This window comes from Musa acuminata, chromosome BXJ2-10 (genome assembly GCF_036884655.1).
Source record: "Musa acuminata AAA Group cultivar baxijiao chromosome BXJ2-10, Cavendish_Baxijiao_AAA, whole genome shotgun sequence".
NCBI lineage: Eukaryota > Viridiplantae > Streptophyta > Magnoliopsida > Zingiberales > Musaceae > Musa > Musa acuminata.
In genome coordinates, this window is record NC_088347.1 from 500,899 (window position 1) to 517,326 (window position 16,428).

The 16,428-nt window shown below is 35.9% G+C and overlaps 1 protein-coding gene across 1 annotated transcript in view; it reads left to right on the forward strand.

Annotated features, from left to right (window-relative positions):
- Nucleotides 1-496: 496 nt before the first annotated feature.
- The window catches only part of LOC135624293 (lipoamide acyltransferase component of branched-chain alpha-keto acid dehydrogenase complex, mitochondrial-like), a 54,227-nt gene continuing 38,295 nt past the window's right edge, over nucleotides 497-16,428 (forward strand). The window contains exons 1-5 of the mRNA XM_065127749.1: nucleotides 497-750; nucleotides 836-985; nucleotides 2,325-2,450; nucleotides 3,682-4,094; nucleotides 5,144-5,391. Coding sequence (XP_064983821.1) covers nucleotides 523-750; nucleotides 836-985; nucleotides 2,325-2,450; nucleotides 3,682-4,094; nucleotides 5,144-5,391 — 1,165 coding nt within the window. The 5' untranslated portion in view covers nucleotides 497-522. The remainder of the gene's footprint in view (nucleotides 751-835; nucleotides 986-2,324; nucleotides 2,451-3,681; nucleotides 4,095-5,143; nucleotides 5,392-16,428) is intronic.

Consider the following 16,428-nt stretch of genomic DNA (forward strand, 5'->3'; position numbering starts at 1 on the left):
TCATAATGATTATGATATTATTGAAAAAAATACGATAAGATTATGATTGTAAATGATGCTGTACAAAAGTCATGGTAAAAGAGTAAAGGAAGGGAGAGACTATGAGAGGGGAAAGAGAATAAAAAAGGAAAAGGAGGTGTGATTATATTGCTCGCGGTGAGAACTAGGGTTGGTAGCTATTGATTGGAGGTGGATAGTGGGACAAAGATATTTTTATTAAATTAATAAAAAAATTTAAAATAAAAAATAATTATAAAAATACACTTTGGTAAAAATAGAAGAGTAAATATTTTTTTTTTTAAAATATACTATTTTATTTGACAAACCCTCGTTGATAAATCTGCATACATGATGCCGCGTCAGCGTCACCCCCATCGGTCCCAAAACTTTGTACTATCTTGTTCCCTGTATCTTCCAGCCAAAAAAAAATTATTACACGTTTCGCGCACGCCTCCTAAGTGATGGTTATCTATAAAAACCGGATGTGATTGGCTCATTTCGTCTCTGTATCTCCGTACCAACATGATTCCAAGGCGGTCGCCAAATCCTCTGTTCCTTGCGGCCTCGATGCGCGTCTCTCGCCTGCCGCTCCGCCGCTCTCCGGCCGGTACTCCGGTCTACGCCGCAGCACTCCAGCAACCGGTGCCGTCGCCTCCGCTCGAATCCGGACCCTCTAGGTCGGATCTGTCTTCTCTTCTCCCCTTCTCGCCGCTCCACGCCGGCGGTCGGAGCTTCACCCGTCTCTCTTCTGTGGGCATCTACACTCGTTTTCCTTGTTCGAGTTCATTCCGAGTATGCGCCTTGACAGTTTTCTTCGGTCAAACTGATTGCACAGATGGAGGGTTTTTGTGCGAGATTTACGAATCGGCGCTTTTCGAGTCAGGCGTGGGTTGATGTTCCCCGAGGCGAAGTGGTGGACGTGACTCTAGCGCAGACTGGGGAAGGGATTGCCGAGTGCGAGCTCCTGAAATGGTTCGTGAGTGAGGTGAGATAGGTTTATTCTCTTGTTGTTGTAAATGGCTGATTCCTTGCGGAGATTATTATGCAGACCTTATAAGATGAAGGTGATTATGTTAGTAGATTGGTAGTCGCATTTTTCACCATGGTTGTGGTTCTGTCAGTAGTTCTAAAGAATATGAATTTTATGATAGCCAATAGCTGCACATATTTTGAAATTAACGTAAACTGTAATTAAATCACAATTTCGAAACTTACAAGTCCTTGTGATCAATTTTTATAAATGTTATTTGGAGTTGTTTTTCTATTCAATTGTAATGGAGTGTTCACTATTTTGACACTAGGGAAGTTTGTTGAATATCCATTGGAGGTCTGAATTATTGTTAAGAAAAAAATTGTCAATATACTGTGATAGGCCAAAAAGAGATGTTGGGTCTTTAGTAAACATAAAGGATTGCGGGAGTCGAAAATATTGTGCAAACTATTATTCATCAAAATAATGATAAGACAGTGATACATAATCTAATATAAATTGCTTTTATTTTTTTCAATGCAATATATTATGTTTAGTACATCTTATAAAGTGTGTAGCATAAGCAACAGTCTGTATGTATACTACAACATTCTTCTGGCAATGTAATATTCGTGGAGGCTCCTTACATATGTAAACAGCTGGACTTGAACCCTTAATACCTGGTCACAATAAAGAAACTAGTTAACTCACTATAATCTTTTAAAATAGCTGCTTGTTAATTGTGATTATGTCAGATAATATTCAAGGAGATTCAAGTTTCCATCTCATGGACTTTGTTTTCATGCATGAAAATGATAGTGTTCACCAGTATTCAACAGTTCAAAAAGTTAGAATTGTTTGGAACTAAGTGAAGCAAATTATAGACCTTAAATTATTAGATATCTTTAGGAATTTTCTTTTGTGCAAAATAAGCATGCAATTTCTTTTAATAAAAAGCAGGATTGATTACATCTTTGTGGATCTACTTTTGGCTGATATTGCCATATTCTTTAGTCTAAGTACAAGAAGATATGTCATTATACCTGCATAGCCAACTTTGTCCCTTGGGACAACAGATCATGTAAACTTAAGTGGAAAACATTACTTCTCTTCCATTGATAATGAAACATGATGCTTCCTTCATATGAACTCATACTCAAGTTAGTTGTAAGGTGCTTGCATCTCACATGAGACCCTTTATTTTTTGTCTGAATCAGATATTACTTATATTCCTGATTGAATTCACTGAGATCTTAACAGAACATGATTTTTGGTACTTGTTAAAAGCTAAAATCATATTCATCTAATAATTTAGTCATGTAATAGATGAATTTTGAAAATTATTTTTGTGCAGGGTGATCTGGTAGAAGAATTTCAAAGGCTTTGTGAAGTGCAGAGTGATAAGGCAACTATAGAAATTACCAGCCGATTCAAGGGGAAAGTTGTTCAGATGCTTTATGTTCCTGGTGATATTGTGAAGGTGGGTTGACATGTCTAATTGTCTACAGATGGCCTTGTCATTCATTAATAAAATCTGTTTTCTCATTTCAGGGGTAATTGAATGAATTACATGGTATTCTGTTGAACATCGATGATGTAATAATCAGTGTCAATTGACCTTTTCAGCTGTCACTATAAATAGTCTTTGATTGGGATTTTGATCACCAACATTACCATATGCAGCAGCAAAAATCTGGAGCTTACATGCTAGGAGTAATGTCTATGATATTAAAGATATGGTGCAAAACACTATTACAAAATTGAATAATATACTTTTCTACCACTTGAACTAGGAAATTTAGTTTGATTATCTGACATTACTTAAATGAAGTTTTTAATCTAATCATCTTAGCTATCTTGTTTCAGTTTAAACTGTTTTGGCAATACAGGCACTAAACTGAAAAGATGGGAGTGATCACCAAGGAAAATTAAAGAACAAAACAGTGCAAGCTTTTAAGACTTCAAATGTTTGTTTCTGTAAATGTAGATTCAGAAAAATACGGAACATCTCCAATTTGTTTTGGATGTAGAATTCCGAAATCACTGTACTGCAGAATGTTTGAGTACAATTTTCCCAAGATCAGTCTTCCTTTGAAAAAAAAATGAATGAATTGAATTGGATTGGTGACACCAGTACAGGTATACTTTTAGTCAATTTAACAGGGCAAAATTCATACTGGCAGTGATAATCCAAATTTTCTTTGTTTGTCATGTTTATTTGTGGTCGTCATGTTTTTTATGTGTAGTATATATGTTGTGTGCTATGCACCATTGACCATTTTGAAATAAGTTCTTGTTGCATATAGTATAGAAATAGTTATCACAAATGGATAGGAGGTGAACATGGCGGGAGGCATTAAAATCAAATAAAATTTGGCTGTCAATTTGAAGCACTACCTAAATAGTGCATTTATTGGAGTTAACATATTCCCTAATTAGTCTGAATTAGTTCACTGAAGATTTATCCTGGTTGTTGATTAGTGTTTATCAGCAGCTTTGTTTGTCAGTATTACCTTTTCTTTTATCTTGATTCACTACCCTACTTCAGTAGTATTTGCCTTCTTAGCTGCTCATGTGATGTTAGCAAAGTGACCTTGTTTATTATCAACGCAGAAGTCAAAGAAACCAATGGATAAATATGCATGCAAATGTATACTTCCTGGATTTTTAAATTCTGGAAGATCCTTCAGTTTTCCAGTTAAAATTTTCAGGTTGGAGAAACATTGGTGAAGATAGTAGTTGATGATGCTCAAACTCCTTTTGGATCTGAGGATGATGAAAATATGACATCTCTGGATGTTGGATCAACTGGTTTAGATTCTCAAAGTACATCAAGGAAACCAGAAGCTTCAGGGGGAGTCCTATCTACTCCTGCTGTCAGGAATCTCGCAAAACAATACAGTGTTGACATAAATGATATCTGTGGAACTGGAAGGAATGGAAGGGTTTTGAAAGAAGATGTTCTGAAATATGCTGCTAGCAAGAATATCTGCAAAGAAGGACCATTTCTTTTGGATGTTGTTGATGAGCATACTGAAGAACTTGAGCTGTTGAAAGATGGGAAAGGATTTCATGTGGATATTGGTGATGCAATGTGTTATGCAGATAAGAAAATTCCTCTCAGGTAAAAAAAAAGGCATTCCTTAGCTAACTCAAATCATAATTCATATGGAGTTCTCTGTTGGCCGCATGTTGAATGACGACCCATAAAGAACATTTCTATTTGATGCTATACAAAACATCATCTAGATCGATAACTTATGAGGAATCATGTTGCATCTAATTGTGAGATAATAAAATGTTTCTTAAACTATAGTATAAATAAGCTAGCAAGCCATGCACCATTGGAATAGTGGGAGAGTTGATTAAACAAGGACCAAGTCAAAGATGAGCGTTTCTGAAAATTAGTTTGGTTTTTTATTAACTTATCAAAGCCCTATAGCAGAGTTGCTAATATTTTGTGATGGGTTTTATAAAGGAAACAGATATATAGTAATATTAATGTGGTATAATTACATATACATATGTATATACATACATATATATAGACACACACGTGCACACAACAAATATATGAGGTTGGGCTAGTACAACAAATATATGAGATTATTAAGAAAGATAGAAGAACAAATATTTACAATGATACATAGGTGTAGCTCCAAGTAAGATTAGGAAGAACTGTATACGATGGTATGAATAGGCCCAAAGGATAGGGGCCTCCGCCAAGGTTTTAGATATTGGTTCAACATTGCTTTCGGCAACTAGTTGGATTGGTTCTGTACCAATATATGTGATGATCTACCAACTTGAAGACTTAGTTTAAAAAAAAAAATAATCTATATGATTTGGTACTAATAATTTATTGGACAGTGACTACCCATCAATATGTGCTGGTCTGGCCTATATTTGAAATCTTGGTCTCAACTCAATGAGTTGGGTTGATTATGATTATAGTATGATGAAGAGATGGAGGGAGACTTATGAAACATTATTAGAAACAATAAATAAATTGATTTCTTTTGATTTGACTATTGAAAAAGTTAATTGGTGGGAAAGGATCCTTGTAGCCAATCCTAAATAGTTGGGATACTACGAGTTCATATTGTTTTCTTTATTTAACTTCATTGATAGAATGTTTGTGGTGAGAATGACCAAATGCTAATGTTATTTCAGGGGATTTCAGAGGTCTATGGTTAGATCGATGACCATGGCTGCAAAAGTTCCACACTTTCATTATTTTGAAGAAGTAAATTGTAATGCTCTTGTAGAACTTAAAGCGGCTTTGCAGAAAGAAAATAAGGATCAGAGTGTGAAGCTTACATTTCTTCCGTTTCTGATAAAGTCTCTGTCAATGACATTGAGTAAATATCCCCTACTAAACAGCTCCTTCCATGAGGAATCCAATGAAATCATCATGAAAGGTGACAAACTTCCTTTTTTCTCATGATTACTCTAGTGATTTTATGTTGGTCTCCAGTTTGACATTTCCTGCTTAATGTATAGGATTTAGAAGAATTAGCTTTTGTTCTGAGGCACAGATTTATGTTTCTTTATCATAAAATTTTTGAGAGTTGGTATGCTTCTCAGGTTAGGATGTCATTTTGAAAATAATAATTTCTCATGAATGGAGGCAAAAACCCATCCCCTAACTGTTAGCAGGGTCACCTGCTATAGCAATTTCAGGTTAGGTAGGGCAAACTCCAACTTTGTGACCCTTTCTACCTTTTGGGATACACATTCCATGGAATCAAAAGTTCTTTGATCACATTCCATCCATCAATTTCAACACCAATGTACAGCCTGGGAATGCCAAATATGTTGCAGTGGTCTTAATACAGACAAAAGGTACTCAAAGAATCTCAAGAGAACATACAAGATGCTAGAGATATGTTGTTCTGTAACTGTATCCTCAGCTAGTGAAAGTGCAGTCCCTGAATAGGTGCTGCATTTTTCTTCTATGATGGGACATAAGCTGCATTTTTCTGAATTGCTCCCTGAATAGGTGATTAACTGCCACTGACTCGAAAAGAACATCCATGGGAAGGTTCTAATAAGGGAAAGCGGTACATGGATCTTCATGTCACACTCTATAGTTGATATGCCTTATGTGGGTGAATATGCAGTTTTCTGTTAAAGTTAAATATATAAGATCTTTAATGAAATATATTTCAAGCACTAATCAATTCAAGGTGGATGACAAATATTAATAAACATGCACAGTATGTCAAGTAACAATATTGTGAATATTGGTTCAAGTGGTGGCTCAAACTGCTGAGAAGTACCAGGACCGACATGTAGTGTGTGTCTTTTCATGTGCTAGCTCATGTTTAACAATGTCAATGGTTACCATATAAGTGAAATTTTGGTCAAGTCTCCTTGCTGCTCAGTACGGCTTGTATCTGTTGGTTCAATGAAGTATCGAGAAGTATTTGTTGGTTCATTGAGCCGGAAAGTGGAGTTGGCGAATGCCATGCAACTAGAGGGCGGAGGCCAAGCAAGTCAGTTGCACTCTAACTTCCTTTCCAGGATCAGGGATAGATTGCACAGTGATTCCCAAGCAGTAACCTTGATGCAATTAATCAAAAAAGGCAAGATCCGACGATTTGGGGTCCAGGAGGAACTCGTCTACACAAAATGGAATAGGGTTTATGTTCCTCAAGCGAACAATTTGAGGCATGAACTCCCGAGAGAGTGTCACGATTCCCTTTGGGCTGAACATCTAGGCATTCACCGAACATTAGCTCTTATGGAGAGGCCATGAGAGAACATTTCCTTAGACTTCATCTCAAGCTTGTCGGCAGTAGGGGGACTCAGATCGATACTCGTGGTGGTCGATCGGTTTTCAAAATATGCAACATTTATTGCTGCACCCCTACACTATTCAGCAGAGGAGGCAGCCAAGTTGATGATGAAGAATGTGGTGAAGTATTGGGGATTCCCGCACAATATCATCAACGATCGAGATGCTCGGTTCTTGGGACGATTCTGGACCGAGTTATTTAAATTGCTAGGGTCCAAGTTATGCTTCTCCACAAGACTCCACCCCCAAACGGATAGCCAAACTGAAAGAATAAATTCGCTCATTGAGCAATATTTTATTTTCGGTACTACGTGAGTGCCAACCAACGAGATTGGGTAAAGCTGTTGGACATTGCCCAATTCTCCAACAACTTGCAGCAGAGCTCTGCGTCCAACAAAACTCCCTTTGAGATCATTACGAGATAGCAACTGTCGACTCACACCTTGGTGATCGGGTATACCGGGAGTAGTCCGTCAGCATATTACTTTGCGAATGTATGGCATCGAAATATAGATATTGCGTTGGCTTATTTAGAGAAGGTGGCCAAAAAGATGAAGAAGTGGGCAGACTTAGGAAGGCGACCACAAGAGTTTAAAGTTTGCGACATGGTGTTGGTGAAGCTCCAACCCGCATCACTCTAGTTCTTCAAGCAAAAAGTACACAAGGGATTGATGTGCAAGTACAAAGGACCCTTCCCAATCATTAGTAGGGTAGACAATGTCTCCTACAAGTTGCAATTGCCGTCATGACTCAAAATTCACAATGTCTTCCACGCAAGCAACTTGAAAGCCTACCACTCAGATCTGCAAGATGCTTCCCGAAGTATTCCAACTTGGCTACCCCCCACTAGAGCCTCCTACGAGAAGCCAGTTGAAGCCATTTTAGAGGATCGTAAGACAAAACTACCCAACAAAGCGGAGCAAATCGAATACCTGGTGAAGTGGTGAAAACTTCTCCGAACAGAAGCTAATTGAGAGCTTGAAGATGCCCTACGACACAAAAAAGCAATCATCAAAGCCTCCTAACAAGCGTTGACGAGGGTATCGACAGTTTAAGTGGGAGAGAATGTTACGAACGGTCGTCACGCACCTATAACATCTTCAACGAACCGTCCATCGCTTTTGCATGCTTGTACAGATGCTTGGCAACATGTTTTGCTTTGGTTTTGTGTGTTTTTGCTTGAAAGATATAAGCAATGATAGTTCGCAGGGCTATAGTGTGACCGCTCGCTATGCTGGGCAAAACTATCCCAAAATGGCTCTGTTTTCGTGTGACACGACCTGTTTTTTGCAAACTGTAGCCGCATATGAAACGTCAACCATCTCAGCACCCTGGAACCCCCCGGGTGGCACTAGGGAGGATGGGGCTTCGGGGTAGTGTCGGGCATTGATTGATATACACAAGTTTGCACCTTAACTTGACAAGAACTTGTCATCGCGCCCGACACCCGGTGAATAGTCGTTTGCGGACTTGCGACTGTTCGTTTTTGCCACGCCCCCCGAATGATCACATTCAGGAGGCGAGACTCTGTCTTAAATCAATAATATTATAATTCTTCATTAATCTAATCTAGGATCCAAATTAACATTTGAGGACACTAAGAAACATTCAAATCAAAATTCACATTCATAAAACCTGTGCAGTTTATAATCACACATCACAACACTCGATGATTTATAAAATCTGAAGCCAACTCAACAAAACATTAACCACATCATATATCTACAAATGTGGGAATCTATACAATCACAAAACCAACATTTACCACAAGTTCATACCATTATACAAATTAAACTTTACATTCCAAAATCCTAAACATGAGAGGTCTTTTAAACTTTTATAAAATACATAAGTTCAGGTTTACCATCAACATTTCATTAGACGCAAAGTGTACTTATACAACAAAAACATATCAACCAATAAAGATATGCCTAAAATCTTCTAGCTTTCCATTGCCTCAGCCCACTTTTAACATTTTAGTGGGCAATAAGCTATCTTGAAAAATTTATATAGCAACGGAGTGAGCATACAAAGCTTAGCAAGCGACTAACATATCCATGGCAAAAGAGGATAGTTTCAAACAAACAAGGTATCAAAATACAAGGTAGGGATACAATAAGTCATAGATATCTACTCATTGAATACAGAATCACAATGTCATTTCATTCGAAGCATGGTTTGTTCATAACAATGGAGTCGAGAGTAATTGGAGCATATCAATGGCATCAGAAGCATTTCGGAGTATATCAATGGCATATGAAATATCTCGGAGCATATCAATGACATATGAAATGTTTCAAAGCATATAAATGGCGTATGAACTTTTCGGAGGCATAAGAGGTATTTCGGAATATATCAATGACATATGAAATATTTCGAAGTACATCAAGAGAACAAATATGAAACAAAAGCTCAAATATCACATTTGACGTTGCATTCATTTCATTCTTATCCAAAGCACACATTAGAAATACATAACCAAAGCTTTAGATATCATAACAAACACATAGAAGGTGAAATGAGAACCCAAACATAATCTCCCACGTTTTTAAGCGTCATCCATCCATGTCTGGTTGAAGCTAAAGGGGGTCGGTAGAGCATCACAAGCTCTAAGCATATACCCTTTACCATTTATAGTAATGGTTCAAATAATCCCTTTACCATTTCTAGCAAAGGTCCAAATAATCCCACAAACATCAGAGTACAAAAGGACATTATGGACAATAAAATTGGTACATATTAGAAGCATATGCGGAACAACGAAATGTACATGTGCCTTTATGAGTCAATACAATGCAAACATAATCTTTCACAAATACATTCAAATATGAAAGGAATTAAGAGCAAGAGCATACAAGCATTCCAAGCAATCACATATAACTCAATTGAAGAAAGAATGCTAGATGAATTCAATGTCCAAAGAGATGAAACAAAAATAGGCAAAACTAACAAAAGTTCCATTTTGGCAGAATCTTGGAGGGGCATTTTATAAATAATTAGAACTATCAATTATGCTCCAATTTACTCAAGAAAGGTGTTATTAGAAAGATATTTCAATCTATTTTCAGATAAAACAAGTTTCATACGAATCAAAGTTTCTAACAAAGAGTTATAAATGATTTGGTAACCAAAGGTCAGGGAACAAAATCTCTGTTTTGCAGACTCTATAGGATCGAATTCAATAGATAACTGGGTAAGTTATTGTGCTATAAATCTTTCAAGTTACGTACTGAAAGATAGATCTATGAGTCTAGTTTCCAACAAAGCATGTTTTGTACAAATCAGAGTTTCCAACAGGGAGTTATAAGCAGTTTGGTATCGAAAGGTCAGAAACTACCGTCCATGTTTTGCAGAATCCATAGGGCCGATTTCAATAGAAAACTGGATAGGTATTTTTGCTCCAAATCTTTAAATTCAGGTATCGAAAGAAAGATTTATGAGTCTAGTTTATAATAAAGCAAGTTTTACACAAATCAGAGTTTGGTGCTAAAAGTTAGCACTGAAATAATACATAGAGGTTAGATTACCGGAAAATTTTAGATTCACAGTTTTGTGACTAAACGAGAGAGAAATCATGAGCTAAGCCAAAATATTTCAAATTGTTCACATTTGAGATGAGAATAAAGATCAAGATTACTGTAGGATGATATTAGAACACTTGCCTTTGAAGGATTAGATCCCAAATGAAAGGATTTGAGCAAAAAAAACCTAAAGCCCTAATTTTTCTTCTCCTTTTCTCCCTTTTTTCTCCACCGATGGTTGTTCTCTACAGCTAGCTGCCTTCTTAGGTTTCTTAAGGAAGAAGGCAGAAATGTTGAGGCGGTGGGATTTGTCTTTTTGTGCTTTTTTTTTTCAGTTTAGTCCTTGTATTAATCATATTTATGATTAGGTCCTTAGGGTTTACAAATAGGTCCTCAGATTTTTTTTTACTACTAGGTCTTATAAATAATTCAAAACAGAATATTACATCACAAATAAGTTCTTATGAAAATTAAAAAAGAGAGATATTACACTCTCTTCCCGTTAAAAGAAAAATTTAGTCCTCTAAATTTGAGGATAAGCTTTCTTCATCGACGAAAAGATGAGGATAAGCTTTCTTCATTTCCTCCAATCGCTCCCAAGTCGTTGACTCGTTTCAGCTATAGAATGATGCTTCCAAATCACTTTAACTAGAGGAATGATTCTATTTCTTAAGAACTTCTCTTTCTTATCAATGATTTGAGGGGGCTCTTCCATGTGAGACAAGTATTTATCGATCACAATCGGCTCATACTTGATGATATAAGATGGATCTGGTATATATTTTCTGAGCATTGAAACATGAAATATATTATAGATATGATATAAAGATGGTGGCTGGGCAAGCTTGTAAGCGATAGAACCAATTCTCTCAATGATCTCAAAATGTCCAACAAATCTAGGGCTTAACTTTCCTTTATTCCCAAATCTTACTACGTTCTTAGAAGGGGAGACCTTCAAGAATACAAAATCCCCTACTTGGAACTCGATATCTCATCTTCTGATATCAGCATAGCTCTTTTGATGGCTTTGTGCAATCTTTAACTTTTTCCTGATAACTTGAATTTTCTCGGTAGTTTCTTATGTTTTGTCTGGTGCTAACAACGTTCTATCGCCAACTTCCTCCCAATATATAAGTGTTCTATACTTTCATCCATATAAAACTTCATAAGGAGTTATCTGAATGCTTGAATGATAACTATTATTGTAAGTGAACTCAATAAGTGAGATATCCTTATCCCATTCACCTTTCCACTTCATGACATAAGCTCCAAGCAAATCCTCAATCCGTTTGAGGGTGATAAGGAATGCTAAACTTTGACTTTGGTATCTATAGATTCTTGTAATCTTCTCTACAATCTAGAAAGAAATCTAAAGTCTCTATCAAAGATAATCTCCTTTGGAACATCATGAAGTCTTACTATTTTATCAGTATACAAGTTTGTAAGCCTTTCAAGAAAATAAGTTATATTAATCGATAAGAAATGTGCTGATTTGGTTAACCTATCAATAATAACCCAAATAGCATCATGCTTTTTAGAGGTTCTGGGTAGACCCGAAACAAAATCCATGGTTACACATTCCTATTCCCATTCAGAAATATCTAAAGGTTGCAACAAACCTCCAGGTCTCTGGTGTTCTACCTTGATTTATTTACAAGTCAAACACTTTAAAACATATATTTCACTCTATTTCTTTATGCCTTCCCACCAATGGTGACTTTTGAGATATCTATACATCTTAGTGCTATTAGGATGCACGGTGTACTTAGAATTATTATCTTCCTTCAGGATTTGGTTCTTGATATTTGGATCATTAAGGATGCATACCCTATCCCCAAATCTTAATAGGCCATCCTTTGAAACTCAAAACTCTGGTTTATGGCCTCTTTCTACTTTATTTCTCAAGTAGATTAAACGTGGATTTTGGAGTTGTCTTTCTTTAATTTGTTGAATGAGACCAGATTGAACCTGAATAAAGGCCATCGCTATCATTGAGTCTTGCCCTCTCCTCATAACATTCAAATCACAATTTTCTTCCAATAGCTTCCATTCCTTCACAACCAGACTAGCTATAAAACTTGTAAATTTTCTACGAAGTGCATCAGCTACAACATTAACTTTACTTGGGTGATAACGGATGGTGCAATCATAATCCTTTAGAAGTTCTATCCATCTCTGCTGTCTCATATTTAACTTTTTCCGAGTAAAAATGTACTTTAAACTATTTTGATCGGTAAAGATTTCAAAGGTCCGCTCATATAAGTAATGTCTCCAAATCTTTAGAACAAAAATAATTGCTGCAAATTCTAGATCATGAGTTGGATAATTCTGTTTATAACTTTTCAATTGTCTAGAAGCATAAGCATTCACTTTCCCATCTTGCATCAAAACACAACCAAGACCCTTTCTCGAAGCATCTGTACAAACTACAAATCCCTCGTTACCACTTGGGATAGTGAGAATAGAGGTACTTGTCAATCTTCTTTTGAACTTTTGAAAACTTTGCTCATAATCATCACCCCATTCAAATTTTACATTCTTTTGAGTTAGTCTGGTGAGTGGACTGGCAATTCGAGAGAATCCCTCCACAAATCTTTTGTAATAATCTGCCATGCCTAAGAAACTTCTAACTTCTGTCACATTCATTGGTACTTTCCATTTAACTACCGCTTCCACTTTCTTTGGATCAATAGAGATACCCTTCTCTGAAATCACATGGCCTAAGAAAGCGACTTCATTCAACCAAAACTCACATTTGTTGAACTTTGCATACAATTTCTTTTTTCTTAGTATTGACAAGACATTTCTCAAGTGTTCTTTATGCTCCTAGTTACTCCTCGAATATATTAATATATTATCAATGAATACAATTACATAATCATCTAAGGGTGACTGAAATATTTTATTCATTAGATCCATAAAAATTGTAGGGGCGTTACTCAAACCAAAACGCAAAACTAAGAATTCATAGTAACCATATCGAGTTCTAAAAGCTGTTTTTGGAATATCCTCCTTGATCTTGAATTGATAGTAACCCAACCTTAGATTAATCTTGGAAAGTACTAATACACCCTGCAATTGATCAAACAATTCATCAATTTTGGATAGAGGATACTTGTTTTTTATGGTCACCTGATTCAACTATCTATAATTAATATAAAGCCTCAATGTTCCATCCTTCCTCTTAACTAACAACACTGGAGCACCCCATGGTGAAACACTGGGCCGAATAAAATCCTCATCTAATAGTCATTGTAGTTGCTTCTTCCGTTCCAATAACTCGAGTGGTGTCATTCTATAAGGAGGTTTATATATTGAGGGTTGTCCTAAGGACCAAATCAAAAACAAATTCATCCTCTCTGTTTGGAGGTAATCTAGGCAAATCGTCCTAGAATACATTAGGGAACTCTTTGACCACAAGAATTTCATTTAGATTATTTTTTGATCTGTTTGCTCCTTTATATATACAAAATAACAAAAATAACCTTTCTGTATAAGACGATGAGTTTAAGGTGTCGATATCAGGCAAGGAGATAAATCATATCTAATACTCTCAAAATAAAAGATGGGCTGATCTAGTATGCAAAAAGTGATCATTTTTGTATAACAATCTATACTTGTATGATAAGAAGATAGCCAATCTATACCAAGAATAACATCAAAACTCTAAATCTCTAGGAGAACTAAATCAGCAAGAAGCTTGTGTTCTCCAATAAAAATTGGACAAGATTACCAAATCAAGTTTATTGTCCAAGAATCCCCAATAGTCATAGTTACATATAGCATATAATCCTATGGTCTGGGTTGAATGCCCAATTGATAATCAAAATATTACGAAATAAAACATAGATTGGAACCAAGATTAAACAAAACTTTTATATTTTCATTAGAAATGTGAATAATACCTTTGATCATTGATTCAGAAGCTTTGGAATCTTATTCAGTGATAGCATACATTCTGGTATAGGTTGATGATCTAGGAGGCAATGACTCTTTCTTCTTGTTCAAAGGGCAATCTTTTATTTTATAATCCTACTTCCCATAAGCAAAATAGGCTCCAGTTACCTGAAAACACTGACTTGTTTCATGATTTAAACCGCATTTTGCATATGATTGAGTCCTCTACGGTGACTTTCCTTTCTAAATCTAGATGTTTTGACCCTCTTGTTATTACTTTCTGATTCATTTCCTCTCTTATTTTTGTTGGTAAACTTGTCCTTGTTATTCCTGCCCTTGATCTCCTAAAATTCTTTTTATTATTCCTACCAATATGCAGCCTCTACTTCCAACATAAAGGTGGCAAAAGAAATCTTCTGATCATCTGAGCAATTTACGATATCAATTATTTTCTCTATTAGCATCATCCATCGTTCTGCTTCTGCTACTAATTGGATTAGGTTCACTATTGAAATAGGAAGGACTAAGCTCCTTAAATTATTCCATTCCTAGTTTATTCTAATTTGATGTCCCCAATCAACATTTTTATCCCACTCAATTACTTAGAAGAAGATGAAGCAAGAGGACTAGATGTCCTCAATTACTTGACTGTGTTTTGATGCAAGATGGGAAAGTGAATGCTTATGCTTCTAGACAATTGAAAAGTTATAAACAGAATTATCCAACTCATGATCTAGAATTTGCAGCAATTATTTTTGTTCTAAAAATTTGCAACAAACCTCCAGGTCTCTGGTGTTCTACCTTGATTTATTTACAAGTCAAACACTTTAAAACATATATTTCACTCTATTTCTTTATGCCTTCCCACCAATGGTGACTTTTGAGATATCTATACATCTTAGTGCTATTAGGATGCACGGTGTACTTAGAATTATTATCTTCCTTCAGGATTTGGTTCTTGATATTTGGATCATTAAGGATGCATACCCTATCCCCAAATCTTAATAGGCCATCCTTTGAAACTCAAAACTTTGGTTTATGGCCTCTTTCTACTTTATTTCTCAAGTAGATTAAACGTGGATTTTGGAGTTGTCTTTCTTTAATTTGTTGAATGAGACCAGATTGAACCTGAATAAAGGCCATCGCTATCATTGAGTCTTGCCCTCTCCTCATAACATTCAAATCACAATTTTCTTCCAATAGCTTCCATTCCTTCACAACCAGACTAGCTATAAAACTTGTAAATTTTCTACGAAGTGCATCAGCTACAACATTAACTTTACTTGGGTGATAACGGATGGTGCAATCATAATCCTTTAGAAGTTCTATCCATCTCTGCTGTCTCATATTTAACTTTTTCCGAGTAAAAATGTACTTTAAACTATTTTGATCGGTAAAGATTTCAAAGGTCCGCTCATATAAGTAATGTCTCCAAATCTTTAGAACAAAAATAATTGCTGCAAATTCTAGATCATGAGTTGGATAATTCTGTTTATAACTTTTCAATTGTCTAGAAGCATAAGCATTCACTTTCCCATCTTGCATCAAAACACAACCAAGACCCTTTCTCGAAGCATCTGTACAAACTACAAATCCCTCGTTACCACTTGGGATAGTGAGAATAGAGGTACTTGTCAATCTTCTTTTGAACTTTTGAAAACTTTGCTCATAATCATCACCCCATTCAAATTTTACATTCTTTTGAGTTAGTCTGGTGAGTGGACTGGCAATTCGAGAGAATCCCTCCACAAATCTTTTGTAATAATCTGCCATGCCTAAGAAACTTCTAACTTCTGTCACATTCATTGGTACTTTCCATTTAACTACCGCTTCCACTTTCTTTGGATCAATAGAGATACCCTTCTCTGAAATCACATGGCCTAAGAAAGCGACTTCATTCAACCAAAACTCACATTTGTTGAACTTTGCATACAATTTCTTTTTTCTTAGTATTGACAAGACATTTCTCAAGTGTTCTTTATGCTCCTAGTTACTCCTCGAATATATTAATATATTATCAATGAATACAATTACATAATCATCTAAGGGTGACTGAAATATTTTATTCATTAGATCCATAAAAATTGTAGGGGCGTTACTCAAACCAAAACGCAAAACTAAGAATTCATAGTAACCATATCGAGTTCTAAAAGCTGTTTTTGGAATATCCTCCTTGATCTTGAATTGATAGTAACCCAACCTTAGATTAATCTTGGAAAGTACTAATACACCCTGCAATT